The following is a 15,831-nucleotide window of genomic DNA, read 5'->3' on the forward strand; positions in this document are numbered from 1 at the left end:
TATGAGCAAATGTCCCAGGAAGAAAACCAAAGATTTTTATTTGCCTAATACATGTCTATATTAGTCCTAAATACAATTTTCTGAAGATTTTGAAAAGGGCATATTTTATGATGAATAATGTAAACTGTAAGAAATTGCATATTAATTCTCTTGCACCTTCCCTAAATTCTATCAGACAATACAAGTCACATTAACCCCTTCGCTGCTAGGCCTTTTCCCCTCCTGTGCTAAGCCATTTTTGGCGATTTGGGTCAGTGTGCGCTTAGGCCCCTGTAACATTTTGACCACATAAGGTATCCATGTCAAATTTGCGTCCTTTTCTTCCAACATCATGGGGATTCTGAAGATACCCAGGGTTTGTGGATTCCCATGGAGGGGTCCCAGAAATTAAGCAAAATACAGTATAATTTTTGTTTTTTTCAGAAAAATGGGGAAAACGGGTTGCAAATGAAAGCCTCTGGGTTTTTCCCTGCAAATGACATAAAAAAAGAGTTTCTGGGGCTGAAATCAGCATTTTCTCAGCTTTTAGGAAATGACAGTCTTTTGTCAGAGAACCAACATTTTTCACACAGTTTTTGCTTTTTTCTGGGACATACCCTATTTTTGCTATTTTTAGTGCTTTCAACCTCCTTCCAGTTAATGGTAGAAATGAGTTTGAAAGCAATAATGGATCCTGGAAAGCTATACATTTTAGAAAAGTAGACAAAATTCTGAAATTCAGAAAGGGGTCATTTGTCTAAATCCATGAAGGTTTCTTTATAGAAATTAACAGTTAAATATTGGAAACATTGAAAATTAGTTGAAAATAACAGCCTTTTGTCTCAACGTTTTCACCTGTAACTTCTTGTAATTTTGTTAGCTCTTTGAAAGCAATATACCGTTACATCCGTTAGACCTTCCTGGTTGTGGGGATATGCAGGACTTGTAGTTTCGCCATGAACCCGACGAACCCAGAGCCAAAAACTGAGCAGGAACTTGCAATGGTTTTTTATTATGTACCGGGTATAGAGCAATTATTCTGGGAAAATGTATACATGGAAAAATAGGTATGAAAGACACCTATGTATTTATGAATTGGGTAGAAATTGTAGAGTTTAGAAACAGTATATATTTCCACATTTTCAAAATTGGGAATACTCATACTAGCATGACAATTATTGGTCCTTTTTCAAAATGATTTTTTTTTAAAACAATGTCTTTCATTTTGAAGGGAGAAATGCATGACAACTCAATAGGTAATAACAGTTGTGCCTGCGACAGGAAACGGGGCAAAATGCAACGTGGTCATACCTCAATTTCGCAGTTTAAAATTGACCCTTTTTTGGCAAAGTGCCTACCTGTGGTTTTGCACCCTAGCTCTGCCGGCACCTAGGGAAACGTAGCAAACCTATACATTTTTGAAATGTAGACACCCTGGGGAATCCATGACGGGGTGACTTGACTGCTTCCCACCAGGTTCTGTTACCCAGAATTCCTTGCAAACCTAAAAAAGTGTACAAAAAACACATTTTCCCCACATTTCTGTAGTGGAAAGTTCTGGAATCTGCATGGATCCACAAATTTCCTTCCATCCTGCATTCCCCAAAGTCACTGAGAAAAATGGTACCCACTTGTGTGGGTCGGCCTAGTGCCTGCGACATGAAACGGCGCAAAACGCAACATGGTCACACCTCTTTCGCAGGGCCAAATAACCATGTTTTGGCAAAGTGACTAGCTGTAGTTTTTTAACCCTAGCTCTGCCGGCACCTAGGGAAACCTAGCAAACCTATACATTTTTGAAAAGTAGACATCCAGGGAAATTCAGGATGGGGTGACTCAACTGCCTCCCACTAGGTTCTGTTACCCAGAATCCCTTGCAAAGCTAAAAAATTGACAAAAAAAAGCATTTTCCTCACATTTTTGTGGTGGAAAGTTATGGAATCTGCGTGGATCAACAAATTTCCACCCACCCTGCGTTCCCCAAAGTCTTCTGAGAAAAATGGTACCTCACTTGCGTGGGTCTGTCTAGTGCCTGCATCAGGAAACGGCGCAAAACACAACGTGGTCGCACCTCAATTTCATAGTGAAAAATGGGCCTTTTTTTGACAAAGTGCCTACTTGTTGTTTTTTAACCCTAGCTCTGCCGGAACCTAGAGAAACCTAGCAAAACTATACATTTTTAAAACTAGACACTCAGGGGAATTTAGGATGGTGTGATTCGACTGCCTCCCACCAGGTTATGTTACCCAGAATCCCTTGCAAAGCTAAAAAATTGACAAAATAATGCATTTTCCTCACATTTCTGTGGTGGAAAGTTCTGGAATCTGCGTGGATCAACAAATTTCCACCCATCCCACGTTCCTTAAAGTCTTCTGAGAAAAATAGTACCTCACTTGCATGGGTCTGCCTAGTGCCTGCCTCAGGAAATGGCACAAAACGCAACGTGGTTGCACCTCAATTTCGCAGTGAAAAATTGACCTTTTTTGGCAAAGTGCCTACCTGTCGTTTTTTAACCCTAGCTCTGCCGGCACCTAGGAAAACCTAGTAAACCTATACATTTTTGAAAACTAGACACCCAGGGAAATTCAGGATGGGGTGACTCGACTGCCTCCCACCAGGGTCTGTTACCCAGAATCCCTTGCAAAGCTAAGAAATTGACAAACAAATCGCATTTTCCTCAAATTTCTGTGGTGGAAAGTTCTGGAATCTGCGTGGATCAACAAATTTCCACCCACCCCGCGTTCCCCAAAGTCTTCTGAGAAAAATGGTTTCTCACTTGTGTGGGTCTGCCTAGTGCATGCGTCAGGAAACGGCACAAAACCCAACGTGGTCCGCACATCAATTTCACAGTGAAAAATTGGCCTTTTTTGGCAAAGTGCCTACCTGTCGTTTTTGAACCCTAGCTCTGCAGACACCTAGGGATACCTAGCAAACCTATACATTTTTGAAAACTAGACAACCAGGGGAATTCAGGATGGGGTGACTCAACTGCCTCCCACCAGGTTCTGATACCCAGAATCCCTCGCAAAGATAAACAATTGGCAAAAAAATGCATTTTCCTCACATTTCTGTGGTGGAAAGTTCTGGAATCTGCGTGAATCAACAAATTTCCACCCACCCCGCGTTCCGCAAAGTCTTACGAGAAAAATGGTACCTCACTTGCGTGGGTTTGCCTAGTGCCTGCATCAGGAAATGGCGCAATATGCAACGTGATCGCACCTCAATTTCGCAGTGAAAAATGGGCCTTTTTTGGCAAAGTGCCAACCTGTCGTTTTTGAACCCTAGCTCTGCTGGCACCTAGAAAAACCTAGCAAACCTAAAAAATTTTGAAAACTAGATACCCAGGGGAATTCAGGATGGGGTGACTCTACTGCTTCCCACCAGGGTCTGTGACCCAGAATCCCTTGCAAAGCTAAAAAATTGACAAAAAAACACATTTTCCTCACATTTCTGTGGTAGAAAGTTCTAGAATCTGTGTGGATCAACAAATTTCCTCCCACCTCGCGTTCCCCAAAGTCTTCTGAGAAAAATGGTACCTCACTTGCGTTGATCTGCCTAGTGCCTGCTCAGGAAAGGGCGCAAAACGCAACGTGGTAGCACCTCAATTTCGCAGTGAAAAATGGGCCTTTTTTGGCGAAGTGCCTACCTGTCGTTTTCTAACCCTAGCTCTGCCAGCACCTAGGGAAACCTAGCAAACCTATAAATTTTTGAAAACTAGACACCCAGCGAAATTCAGGATGGGGTGACTCGACTGCCTCCCACCAGGTTCTGTTACCCAGAATCCCTTGCAAAGCTAAAAAGTTGACAAAAAACACATTTTCCACACATTTCTGTGGTGGAAACTTTTGAAATCTGTGTGGATCAACAAATTTCTTCCCACCCCGCGTTCCCCAAAGTCTTCTGAGAAAAATGGTACCTCACTTGCATGGGTCTGCCTAGTGCCTGCATCAGGAAAGGGCGCAAAACGCAAAGTGGTCGCACCTTAATTTCGCAGTGAATAATTGACCTTTTTTAGCAATGCGTCTACCTGTAGTTTTTGAACCCTAGCTCTGCCGGCACCTAGGGAAACCTAGCAAACCTATAAATTTTCTAAAACTAGACACCCAGGGGAATTTAGGATGGAGTGACTCAACTGCCTCCCACCAGGTTCTGTTACCCAGAATCCCTTGCAAAGCTAATAAATTGGCAAAAAAACGCATTTTCCTCACATTTCTGTGGTGTAAAGTTCTGGAATCTACATGGATCAACAAATTTCCACCGACCCCGCGTTTCCCAAAGTCTTATGAGAAAAATGGTAGCTCACTTGCCTGGGTCTGCCTAGTGCCTGCGACAGGAAACGGCGCAAAACGCAACGTGGTCGCACCTCAATTTCGCAGTGAAAACTGACCCTTTTTTGGCAAAGTGCCTACCTGTAGTTTTTTAACCCTAGCTCTGCCGGCACCTAGGGAAACCTAGCAAACCTATACATTTTTTAAAACTAGACACCAAGGGGAATTCAGGAGGGGGTGACTCCACTGCCTCCCACCAGGTTCTGTTACCCAGAATCCCTTGCAAACCTAAATAATTGGATTAAAATACGCATTTTTGCTCACATTTCTGTGGTGGAAAGTTCTGGAATCTGTGTGGATCAACAAATTTCCACCCACCCCGCGTTCCCCAAAGTCTTATGAGGAAAATGGTACCTCACTTGCCTGGGTCTTCCTAGTGCCTGCGACAGGAAACGATACAAAACACAACATGGTTGCACCTCAATTTCGCAGTGAAAACTGGCCCTTTTTTGGCAAAGTGCCTACCTGTAGTTTTTTAACCCTAGCTCTGCCAGCACCCAGGGAAACCTAGCAAAGCTATACGTTTTTGAAAACTAGACACCCAGGGGAATTTAGGATGGGGTGACTCGACTGCCGCCCTTCAGGTTCTGTTACCCAGAATCCCTTGCAAAGCTAATAAATTGGAGAAAAAACGCATTTTCCTCACATTTCTGTGGTGGAAAGTTCTGGAATCTGAATGGATTCACACATTTCCACCCACCCCGCGTTCCCCAAAGTCTTATGAGAAAAATGGTACCTCACTTGCCTGGGTCTGCCTAGTGCCTGCGACAGGAAACAGCGCAAAACGCAACATGGTTGCACCTTAATTTCGCAGTGAAAACTGGCCCTTTTTTGGCAAAGTGCCTACCTGTAGTTTTTTAACCTTAGTTCTGCCGGCACCTAGGGAAACCTAGCAAACCTATACATTTTTGAAAACTAGACACCCAGGGGTATTCAGGATGGGGTGACTCCACTGCCTCCCACCAGGTTCTGTTACCCAGAATCCCTTGCAAACCTAAAGAATTGGGGGAAAAAACCCATTTTCCTCACATTTCTGTGGTGGGAAGTTCTGGAATCTGCGTTGATCAACAAATGTCCACCCACCCTGCATTCCCCAAAGTCTTATGAGAAAAATGGTACCTCACTTGCCTGGGTCTTCCTAGTGTCTGCGACAGGAAACGGCACAAAACGCAACGTGGTCGCAACTCAATTTCGCAGTGAAAACTGCCCCTTTTTTGGCAAAGTACCTACCTGTAGTTTTGAACCCTAGCTCTGCCGGCATCTAGGGAAACCTAGCAAACCTATACATTTTTGAAAACTAGACACCCAGGAGAATTCAGGATGGGGTTACTCGACTGCCTCCCACCAGGTTCTGTTACCCAGAATCGTTTGTAAATCTAAAAAAGTTTTTAAAAAAATGCATTTCCTCGCATTTCTGTGGTGGAAAGTTGTGGAATCTGCATGGATCCTCAAATTTCCTCCCACCCAACGTTCCCCCAGGTCTCCCGATAAAAATGGTACCTCACTTGTGTGGGTAGGCATAGTGGCTGCAACAGGAAAAGGCCCAAATTGTACGGTGGAGACAAATATTACCTATAGCAAAACTACCTTATTTTGGGGGGGCATCTGAGTTTTTTGCCCCTTGCTCGGTGGCCATCTTTGTGAACTACCAAACCCAAACAGCTCTGAAAACTAGACACCCAGGGGAGTCCAGTGAGGTATGGCATGCGTGGGTCCCCCAACAACGTTTTCCTACCCAGAATTCCCTGTTTTGCTATAGGTAATATTTAAGTCTCCACCGTACAATTTGGGCCTTTTCCTGTTGCAGCCACTATGCCTACCCACACAAGTGAGGTACCATTTTTATCGGGAGACCTGGGGAAACGCTGGGTGGGAGGAAATTTGAGGATCCACGCAGATTCCCCAACTTTGCCACACAAAAATGTGAGAAAAAAACGTTTTTTTGTGCAAAATTTGAGCTTTGCAGTAGATTCTGGGTAGGAGAATGATGTGGGACCCACGTAAGCCATGCCTCGCAGGAGTCCCCTGGGTGTCTAATTTCCAGAAATGTATGGGTTAGGTAGGTTTCCCTACATGGCCGCCGAGCCCCGGGCCATAAACTCATGGGAACCCCCTTCCAAAACCAGGTTGCTTTGTGATAGGTAATTTTGATGTTGCCTCATTAGGTTTTGGGCCCTTGCCTGTTGCGGGTCCTTGAATCACACACACAAGTGAGGTACCATTGTTATCAGGAGACCTGGGGGAATGCTGGGTGGGTGGAAATTTGTGTGAGCCCAGTGATGCCACACTTTTACACACAAAAATGTGTGAAAAAACAATTTTTTTCAGCTACATTTAAGGTTTGCTAGGGATTCTGGGAAAAGAAATGTTCTAGGATCCACGCAAGCCATACCCCCTTGAAAGCCCCCGAGTGTCTACTTTCCCAAAATGTGTGGGTTTGCTAGGTTTTCCTAGATGGCAACCGAGGAAGGAGTGAAAACCCATGTGACCCCCCTAGCTAAACCAATTAGTTTTGACAAAATTAGTTGTTTACTTGTGCAGCGTGAAAATTTGGGCGCAATATTGCAAGGAAAATATGATGGACATTGTGAGTTTTGCAGGATATTGTGGATAAAATTAATTGTTAGATTTCACCAGAGAGACATCACCATGTAGTCCTATGGGTTTCCAACAATCTCTACAATTGGTAGGTTATTCATAGGTGGAATGGATACCTTGGCAGAGAGACTAAAAAAAACAAGATCCCTGCACAGCCATCTATTCCTCAAACACACACATATACTGGTTGGATTTGGCATGAGGGCGAGTGATGGTTCAGTATATATAATTTTATTAACAAGAGATTTCACAAAAATGAAATGCACTGTCAATTACATGGACAAAAAAACTGAACCAATAACTCACAGCTCGTGAGCTGTAAAGCCACTTCAAGGAACCATCCGCTTTACATGCCATTCACACACCTTTCATACCTTACACACAGAAGACCATTCACACCACCAGGCACAAAAGCAACACATCACAACATTTACAAAAAATTGACAAGGTGAGTCCTGCTTAAAAAAAAAACAAAAAAACAATTACTACACAGACATCAAGTCCTCAAACACACACACATACTGGTTGGATTTGGCATGAGGGTGAGTGATGGTTCAGTATATACCATTGTATTAGCAAATGATTTCACAAAAAAAGGAAATACACTGTTAATAATGGAAAGGACGAGAAACTGAACCATTGACTCACAGCTCGTGAGCTGTAAAGCCACGACAAGGCACCAACCTCTTTACAGGCCATTCATACACCTTTCATACATGTGACACATACAAAACATTCACACCGCCAGCTGCGGACCCATCACATTACTACACTTCCACCAACAGACAAAGCCAATCAAGGGCCCATCACTTTCACACGTCCACATTCCTGACACAGCAACTACACAAACTCATGGATTGCATGGAGTGGCGCTCAGCAAGCACTGTGTGTAGTAACCAGCATTAAGTCACTTCCCACACACCGCCAGCCGAGCACCAGTCCACGCACACCACCAGCCAAGCACCAGACCACACACACCGCCCGTCAAGCACCAGACTACGCACACCGCCAGCCAAGCACCAGTCCACACACACCGCCAGGCAAGCACCACTCCACACACACAGCCAGCCAAGCACCAGTCCAGGCACACCACCAGCCAAGCACCAATCCAAACACACCACCAGGCAAGCGCAAGACCACGCACACTGCCAACCAAACACCAGACCACGCACACCGCCAGCCAAGCACCAGTCCACACACACAGCCAGCCAAGCACCAGTCCACAGACACCGCCAGCCAAGCACCAGTCCAGGCACACCACCAGCCAAGCACCAATCCAAACACACCACCAGGCAAGCGCAAGACCACGCACACCGCCAACCAAACACCAGATCACGCAAACCACCAGCCAAGCACCAGTCCACACACACCACCAGGCAAGTGCCACTCCACACACACCGCCAGCCAAGCACCAGCCCAGGCACACCCCCAGCCAAGCACCAATCCCAACACACCACCAGGAAAGCGCAAGACCACGCACACCGCCAACCAAGCACTAGACCGCGCATACCGCCAGCCAAGCACCAGTCCACGCACACTGCCAGCCAAGCACCAGTCCACAGACACCGCCAGCCAAGCACCAGTGCACAGACACCGCCAGCCAAGCGCCAAACCATGCACACCGCCAGACAATCGACACTACACGCAAGCCAACAACATACTTTAGTTTTTTTTCAATATAAATAAAAAACTAAAACAAATTGCAAATTGATACAAATCTACTAACACAACAACTAAAACTAAATACACTACACAAATGCAAACTTTGAAACTGAACAAAAAGTCCAGGGTTAGAAGGACAGTCGGGGCAGTACATACGAACCTCCTTCCGCAAACCTCTTTGCCAACAGACTCTACATCTCCAACTGGGAAAGTCTTTTGAGGATGTAGGAGGATTTTGATCAGGAAAGTGGTGATCTTTCAATCTGGCAACATCCTCCACCACTCCAACTCTAGGAACACTTACCTGTTCCACTAAAACAAGGCTGCCTATTACAGACTCCTGAAACTTTACAAAAGTCATCTTTGACTGAGGACAAGATTTCTGGAACACAACAAAAGCATTAAAGGTTGCCAAGTGGAAAAGATGGATAGCCAACTTCTTGTACCAAATGTAAGCCTTACGAAGAGCAGCATACGGTTCCAACCTCTGATCTACTCTGTCAATACCACCCGTGTGCCTATTATAGTCTAAAATGCACACAGGTTTGCGCGCTTCTGCAACCTGACCCCAAACAGTCACCGGTTCAGTGCTTTCATCATGTATGGAAGTCAACATGTAGACATCTCTCCTGTCTGAAAACTTCACAGCTAGAAGCTCCTCACAACACAATGCACTGCACTGTCCCCGAGCAAGCTTTTGACAAACAAGTTCTTTCGGGAAACCTTTACGGTTAGAGCGGATTGTGGCACAAGCAACAGTGTCCACTTTGGCCAATTCCCTGAACAACCGCACACCAGTGTAGAAGTTATCTACATATAAATTATGGCCTTTGTTAAAAAATCCTCTACCAAGTTCCCACACAATTTTCCCAGTCACTCCAAAAGTGGACGGACAACCAGGGGGGTTAATCCTGGATTCCTTACCGGTGTACACCCTGAAATTAGAGACATATCCAGTCCGACTGTCACACAGCATATAAAATTCCATAGCGTGCCCTCTTACTAGGAATGTATTGCCTAAATACCAAGCGGCCCTTGAACAACACCAAAGACTCATCCACTGCAATTTCTTTCCCAGGAGCAAAGATCTCAGGAAATCGATCAACAAAGTGATCAATGACAGGCCGAATCTTGAAAAGACGGTCACAATCAGGGTGATCTTGTGGCAAAGCTAAACCATTATCAACAAAATGCATCATCCGAAGCAGAAGCAAATACCTATCACGACTCATGACTTCCGGAAATATAGCTGTTGCCATCAAGAGACTAGTAGACCAATATGAAGCCATTGATGGTTTCCTAAGCAAGCCCATCAAAAAAGTTAAACCCAAAAACTTTTCCATCTCTTCCAAATTTGTGGGAGTCCACCGGGTAGCTCTAGCATGGGGCTTAAGGCTGGCACTGTTCGCCCTCAAAAACTGTTCTGCATACAAATTAGTCTGCTCAACAATCTCTGCCAAAAACACATCATCCATAAACAACTGAAAAAAAAATAATCGGCAAAAAGTTTATAGTGTTCACCCTACACCCTGGAACACCAGTAAAGTCTGGCAATGCCGGCTGCACCAAACCTGGGGCAACCCAGAGGTCAGAACTTTCAACTGGAAGACTTGCAACCCTCTGCTGCTGCCCAGCTGCCTCTTGCCTCACTGCACCAACAGGAAGTCTTGCAGCCCCAGGCTGCCGCCCAGCTGCCTCTTGTCTCACTATACCAACGTGAAGTCTAGCAGCCCCAGGCTGCACCCCAGATGCCTCTTGCCGCACTATCGGCACAGCAATGTCCTCCTCTAACACAGGCACTTCATCCACACCAAAAGTAGCTTCATCAGCACTCAGAGTATCTTCATCATCAGACGATGCCATGTGGAGAGAAAACTCACTACCAGAATCTTCACCTCCCACCTCTGCCTCAGAATCAAAGTCAGTCTCAGCACCATGGTCAGAGGAAGAATCAAAAAGCATTCCAACAACTTGCTGAGCAGTAATCCGGCGGCTAGCCATTATCCTCACTAAGAAAGGAGACTGCACAAACAACTCAACAACCAACACTGTGCAAAGTAGGTAAAAAAATGTAAGCCTTTATCACAAAAATCTATAAATTGAAAAACTATACAATTCAGTTACAAAATACAGCCACACTCACCAGCACCTACTCTGCAAAGACACAGCAAATAGTCAACGATATCCCACTAGAAAGAAGAAAAAAAAACTTACATCTACAGAAAGCAAAATACACTTCAAGCACAAATGCAAAACATGTTTCACAATCACAAAAAACAGAAACCAAACATACTCGTATTACGGCACACTTTGCAAAAAAACATTTACATAAAAATTGTACAAAAAAGGTCTCTTACCAAACACATGCAACTACACAAACAGTAGAACCACCAGTAACGAAACCGCACACTGCAACAGTCTAAAGAGAAAATAAAACATTACACTTTACAACAAGCTATGTCACAGGGTATGTCACAAATGGGGTGTCTGTCCCAATGGGGGGAAGAATATAAATCTTTTTAAATTTGGGCCCCCTGGAAGCAACCCTTGTCCAAGGGGTCGCTTCCGTTTAAAAAAAAAAAGATTTCCCTGGTGTCTAGTAGGGTTTTTTGCTCCCTCCTGAGGGCAGAAAGGCCAAATTAAGGGGCAGAATATATTCAATAAAAACTATGGTCCCAAGGAAGAGACCCTTGGCCAAGGGGTCACTTCCATTGCAAAAGAAAAACAATCCCTGGTGTCTAGTGGGCTTCTCTACCCCCCTGGGTCCAGAATCGAAAGAAAAACAGCCGATCTGCCCCCAGGGGGGGCAGAAAAGTCTAAAATATTGACATTGCCCCCTGGAAGCGACCCTTGCCCAAGGGGTCGCTTCCTTTGCAAAGAAAAACCTGGTGTCTAGTGGGCTTTTCTCCCCCCCCCCACCCCCCGGGTCCAGATTCAGCAAAAAAGGGCCAATCTGCGCCCAGGGGGGGGGGGGGCAGAAAAGTGTAAAATAATTATTTTGGACCCAAAAAGCGACCCTTGCCCAAGTGGTCGCTTCCTTTTCCAAAAATAAATAATCCCTGGTGTCTAGTGGGCTTTTCTGCCCCCCCCGGTCCAGATTCGGCAAAAAAAACGCCCCATCTGCCCCAAGGGGGGGGCAGAAAAGTCTAAAATAATTATTTCGCCCCCTGGAAGAGTCCCTTGCCCAAGGGGTCGCTTCCTTTGCAAAAGAAAAACAATCCCTGGTGTCTAGTGGGCTTTTCTACACCCCCCCCTGGGTCCAGATTGGGCCAAAAAAACGGCCGATCTGCCCCCAGGGGGGGCATAAAAGTCCAAAATAATATTATTGCCCCCAGGAAGCGACCCTTGCCCAAGGGGCCGCTTCCTTTTCATAAAATAAACAATCCCTGGTGTCTAGTGGGCTTTTCTGCCCCCCCCCCCCACGGGTCCAGATTCAGTGAAAAAACGCCCGATCTGCCCCCGGGGGGGGGGCAGAAAAGTCTGAATAATTATATGCCCCCCTGGAAGCGACCCTTGCCCAAGGGGTCGCTTCCTTTTTGCGCAAAAAAACATCCCTGGTGTCTAGTGGGGGCATTCCTGGTGCAGGATCGCGACTTTGTGCGCGATCCTACACCAGGAATGCCCTGCATTGGGACATCAGGGGAGAGGAAACAGTGTTTCCTCCCCCCGATGCCTCAAGGCATGAGAAACGGCCCCCCGCCCCACCGGAGGCACAAACTCACCTCTATCCCCTGGACACGCTGAAAAGAAATGGCTTCCGGCGCGTCCAGCGCTTCCTGATGACGTCGGCACGCGCTGAGCGGCTGACTTCAGCAGGAAGCGTGGGGGGGCCCGGGGGTGGCAGCGGAAAGTCCCCTGCAAAAATGCATATGATCGAGGCCCCGGGGGGAGCGCCAGCGCTCCCCCCGAGGGCTGTGCCGGTGAAGGAGCGGTTCCGTCCTCACCACAGCCCAACCGTTGCTGATGACGGAACCGCTCCGTCATCAGCATCGAAGGGGTTAATACATAAATATGAATAACTGATGCTCTATACACATGCAATCAATACACTCAGGTACATGAACATACAAACATATGAAAGAGAATAGGGGTACATAAGCAGAAAACGCAAATATCATGTCAAAGAGGGCTACTGGGAAACATCCTGGGCAGCTGCAGCAGTTGTCATAGCAGAGGAAACCAGGGTCTCTGAGGCTGACAAGGAGGCACCAAATGTATCACCACATGATTGTCCTGTATCTTCTGCAGCAACCTGAAATGAGAGGGAATGTTGGGTATGTACACACAAGGCTCTGAGGCCATGGGAGGGGCAGTGCATTGATTCCCTCTGCCCTCTTGTATGAGTCAATTGAGCAAAACAGCGGGAGGAGAAGTCTATCCTGTTCCAAAACAAACAATGCCAGCCAAGGAAAGCCAAATAGCAGCATTATAGTCATACTTTGGAGGAGAAAAAGGTGTGGTTTCAGGCTGAAATAATTGATAATTGTTGACAAATGGGGACCTCAGTCATGACACTATCCAGAACTCCTGGATGATCCATAGAATCTATGGGAACTAAACCCATCATTTGCTAGGACCATCAATGAGTGTAAGGGAGATGAAGCGGTACCAACTTCTGGGAGGTAGCCTCCTTACAGGAAAGAATCCAGACATGTCAGGTGGCAGCTACGTAGGAACTAGCAGGAGCAGGTGCAGCACAGAGGCAGTAAAATGGAATGCCTAACAAAAACAGACTGTTAAAGCATGTAAAAGTGCAAAGTGCATCCATATCTCCCTTTGCATCTCCTTCACAAAGGTCTAAAAGTCCTTTAGGACAGACTTCACATTAAATTAAGGATAAAGTACCCTCTGCTGTTCATTATGTGAATATCGCAAGTCACCATGAAGTTTCATAACCATATAACCTTTATAAGGTAATGAAACTCCGAAGTGACTTGCAATATTGTTATTGTGTGCTTTATCCCATATAACACAAAGGGTCTTCCAGCAGGGATCGGGGGAAGGGTGGAGGGAGCGGGTGTAAAAAAAAAAGTACCTTCTCGCTGTGTCCCTCCTGTGTAGACCCTGCGCTGGTCTGAACAGGGAGCACACCCAGTTTGATTGATCTAAGCGCCATGGTTCGCCGCCTAGTTGCTGACTGAAAGCCTGGGCATGTTCTCCATTCAGACTGTAATGCAGTCTGCGTGGAGAACCTGCAAAGTTTGTATGAATGTTTGGACTGCCCGAGACGACCAGCCAAACATTAATGCGCACTTACACAGTGTGCTCATCATTCCCCTTGCTCCTGTAGTCAGAGCAGCCCGCCTTGCCCTCAAAAGCTGCAGCAGCAGGAAAAAATAAGTTATTATCATTCAATTTTCCTTTATTTCACTGCTAAAAAGCAGTGGGGCGCTGTTCCTCTGCCTTAGCGGAGGAGCTGCCACTGGCAGGTTGGACATGCGCCAGGCTAAGGCCCGGGTAAAGGATCGGACAACTGAGTAAGCCTTTGGTATGGATGCATGTGAGCGAGCATACGCTCATGATAGGGAGGCCTCCTCAGGGAGATGCTCATTAATGAATACAAGGAGTAGACAGTAGCAGTGGCGGCTGGCATGACTCGCAGGTGGCGGGGTGTGTGTGGGGGCCACAAGTTTAAACATTGTAAAAAAACAAAAAAAAGTTTATAAACTTACCTTGCCGACGGTGCCAGGTACTGTGTCTCTGCTCCTTGCTCCTTCACTCCTCGTGGGACAGGAAGCCAGGAAGGAAGCTCCCCTGACAAATCAAAATGCTGCAATGAAGCATTGTGATTTGTAAGCACCCAGGCTCCCCTGACCAATCACAACACTGCATTGCAGCGTTGTTATTGGCTTTGAGCGTCCTGGTTCGACGCTCAACCAGGAAATGGGGATCTGGGTTTGTTCTCCATGCAAGCTGTAATACAGCCTGCATGGAGAACGGGGAAAGTGTGCATGACTGGTTTGGGCAGCCCGAGAGGGCCGACAAAACAGTCATTGTACACTTAGGAGTGGGCAAACAACTCCTGGCCTGCTCAAATCAGCAGAGCAGACCCACCCACCTGCCCGCCCGCAATGGAAACATAAAAATGATACTAACTCAAACTTATTATCATTTTATATTTCCTTTCCTTTACACTGCTCAAAAGCAGTGGGGCAACGCTCCTCTGCCATAGCAGAGGAAGCACCCCTGGGCAGTTGTGGGTTCGGAGGAAGGTATGATTCTGGGCTGCATGCTATAATTGATCAGTGAGCAATGAGTGAGCACGTTGAGTATTCAGCACGTTAAAGGTGGGCGGTCAGCAGCTTTGGCTTCAACAGCTATCAAATCTGTCTCCCAGTCCTCGTCACCCATGTTGCTTTCATTGTTGATGTGCAGTATAGAAATATATCAAGTGTTGTCTTCACTGGCCTTGTACTTTGGTTTTTATTCTGATTCTCTTGAAGTCCATGTTGAAATGTCCCTGCATGTTCACTACTCAAACATATCTGTGAGCAACTTGCGGAATGATAAATTGTATGTAAACGAGTGGCAGTTCATAAAATGCTACTCCCCAAAAAGCATGAAAAATGAAGTGTTAACGTATATGTTTTTTTTAGCAAGAAGACGATGCCTGGTTCCAAGAAGTTTCAAACTTATCTGAATGGGCATGGTGAACAGTAGACCATATTTGTAAGTGGTTTTAATTCAATTTTGTTTTTAAAACACATTTGAAAGTGTTTTTTACATTGCTGTGCAAGAGTAGAAACAAGCAGGTGTGTAGCTGTTGAATTGTATATCGCTTGCTCTTACTTACATTCTAACAATTATACTACAGACAGTTATGTGAAGTAATTTTGTAAATATATGTTTTCCTAGAAGAAAAGTCAAAATAAATATATATTGTATCATGGATTGGTTCAACTTACATTGCGTTATATCTATAATGCCCTGTACAGTATCCCTTAAACCAAACAAATCCCTCATATTCCACTTGAAAACCTTGCTTGTCTTGCAAGTTCCTAATTGATGAAAGGACCTATTTCTCAAAAAACGTACATGCCTATGTCCAATGTATTTATCAATCATATAGGGCCCGATGTAGGTAAATCTAATTTACCACTTCTAAAATACCGAATCATACCGATTCGGTATTTTTGAAGTGGTAAATTAGAGGGGGGGAGATGTAGGTATTTCAGAATCTGTAAATACAGAATCTGTAAGATTCGGTATTTACCGATTCTGTAAATACCGAATCGGTATCCCCCATTGATTCCTATGGGCCTTG

The 15,831-nt window shown here is 45.5% G+C and overlaps 1 protein-coding gene across 9 annotated transcripts in view; it reads left to right on the forward strand.

The window, feature by feature from the left end:
• The window catches only part of TOP6BL (TOP6B like initiator of meiotic double strand breaks), a 2,208,219-nt gene that overhangs the window by 1,859,110 nt on the left and 333,278 nt on the right, over positions 1 to 15,831 (forward strand). For all 9 annotated transcript variants that reach the window (XM_078660847.1, XM_078660851.1, XM_078660846.1 and 6 more), the window contains one exon: positions 15,164 to 15,236. In XM_078660847.1, coding sequence (XP_078516973.1) covers positions 15,164 to 15,207 — 44 coding nt within the window. In that variant the 3' untranslated portion in view covers positions 15,208 to 15,236. The remainder of the gene's footprint in view (positions 1 to 15,163; positions 15,237 to 15,831) is intronic.

The sequence above is a fragment of the Lissotriton helveticus genome, chromosome 9 (genome assembly GCF_964261635.1).
Source record: "Lissotriton helveticus chromosome 9, aLisHel1.1, whole genome shotgun sequence".
In the NCBI taxonomy this organism is placed as follows: Eukaryota; Metazoa; Chordata; class Amphibia; order Caudata; family Salamandridae; genus Lissotriton; species Lissotriton helveticus.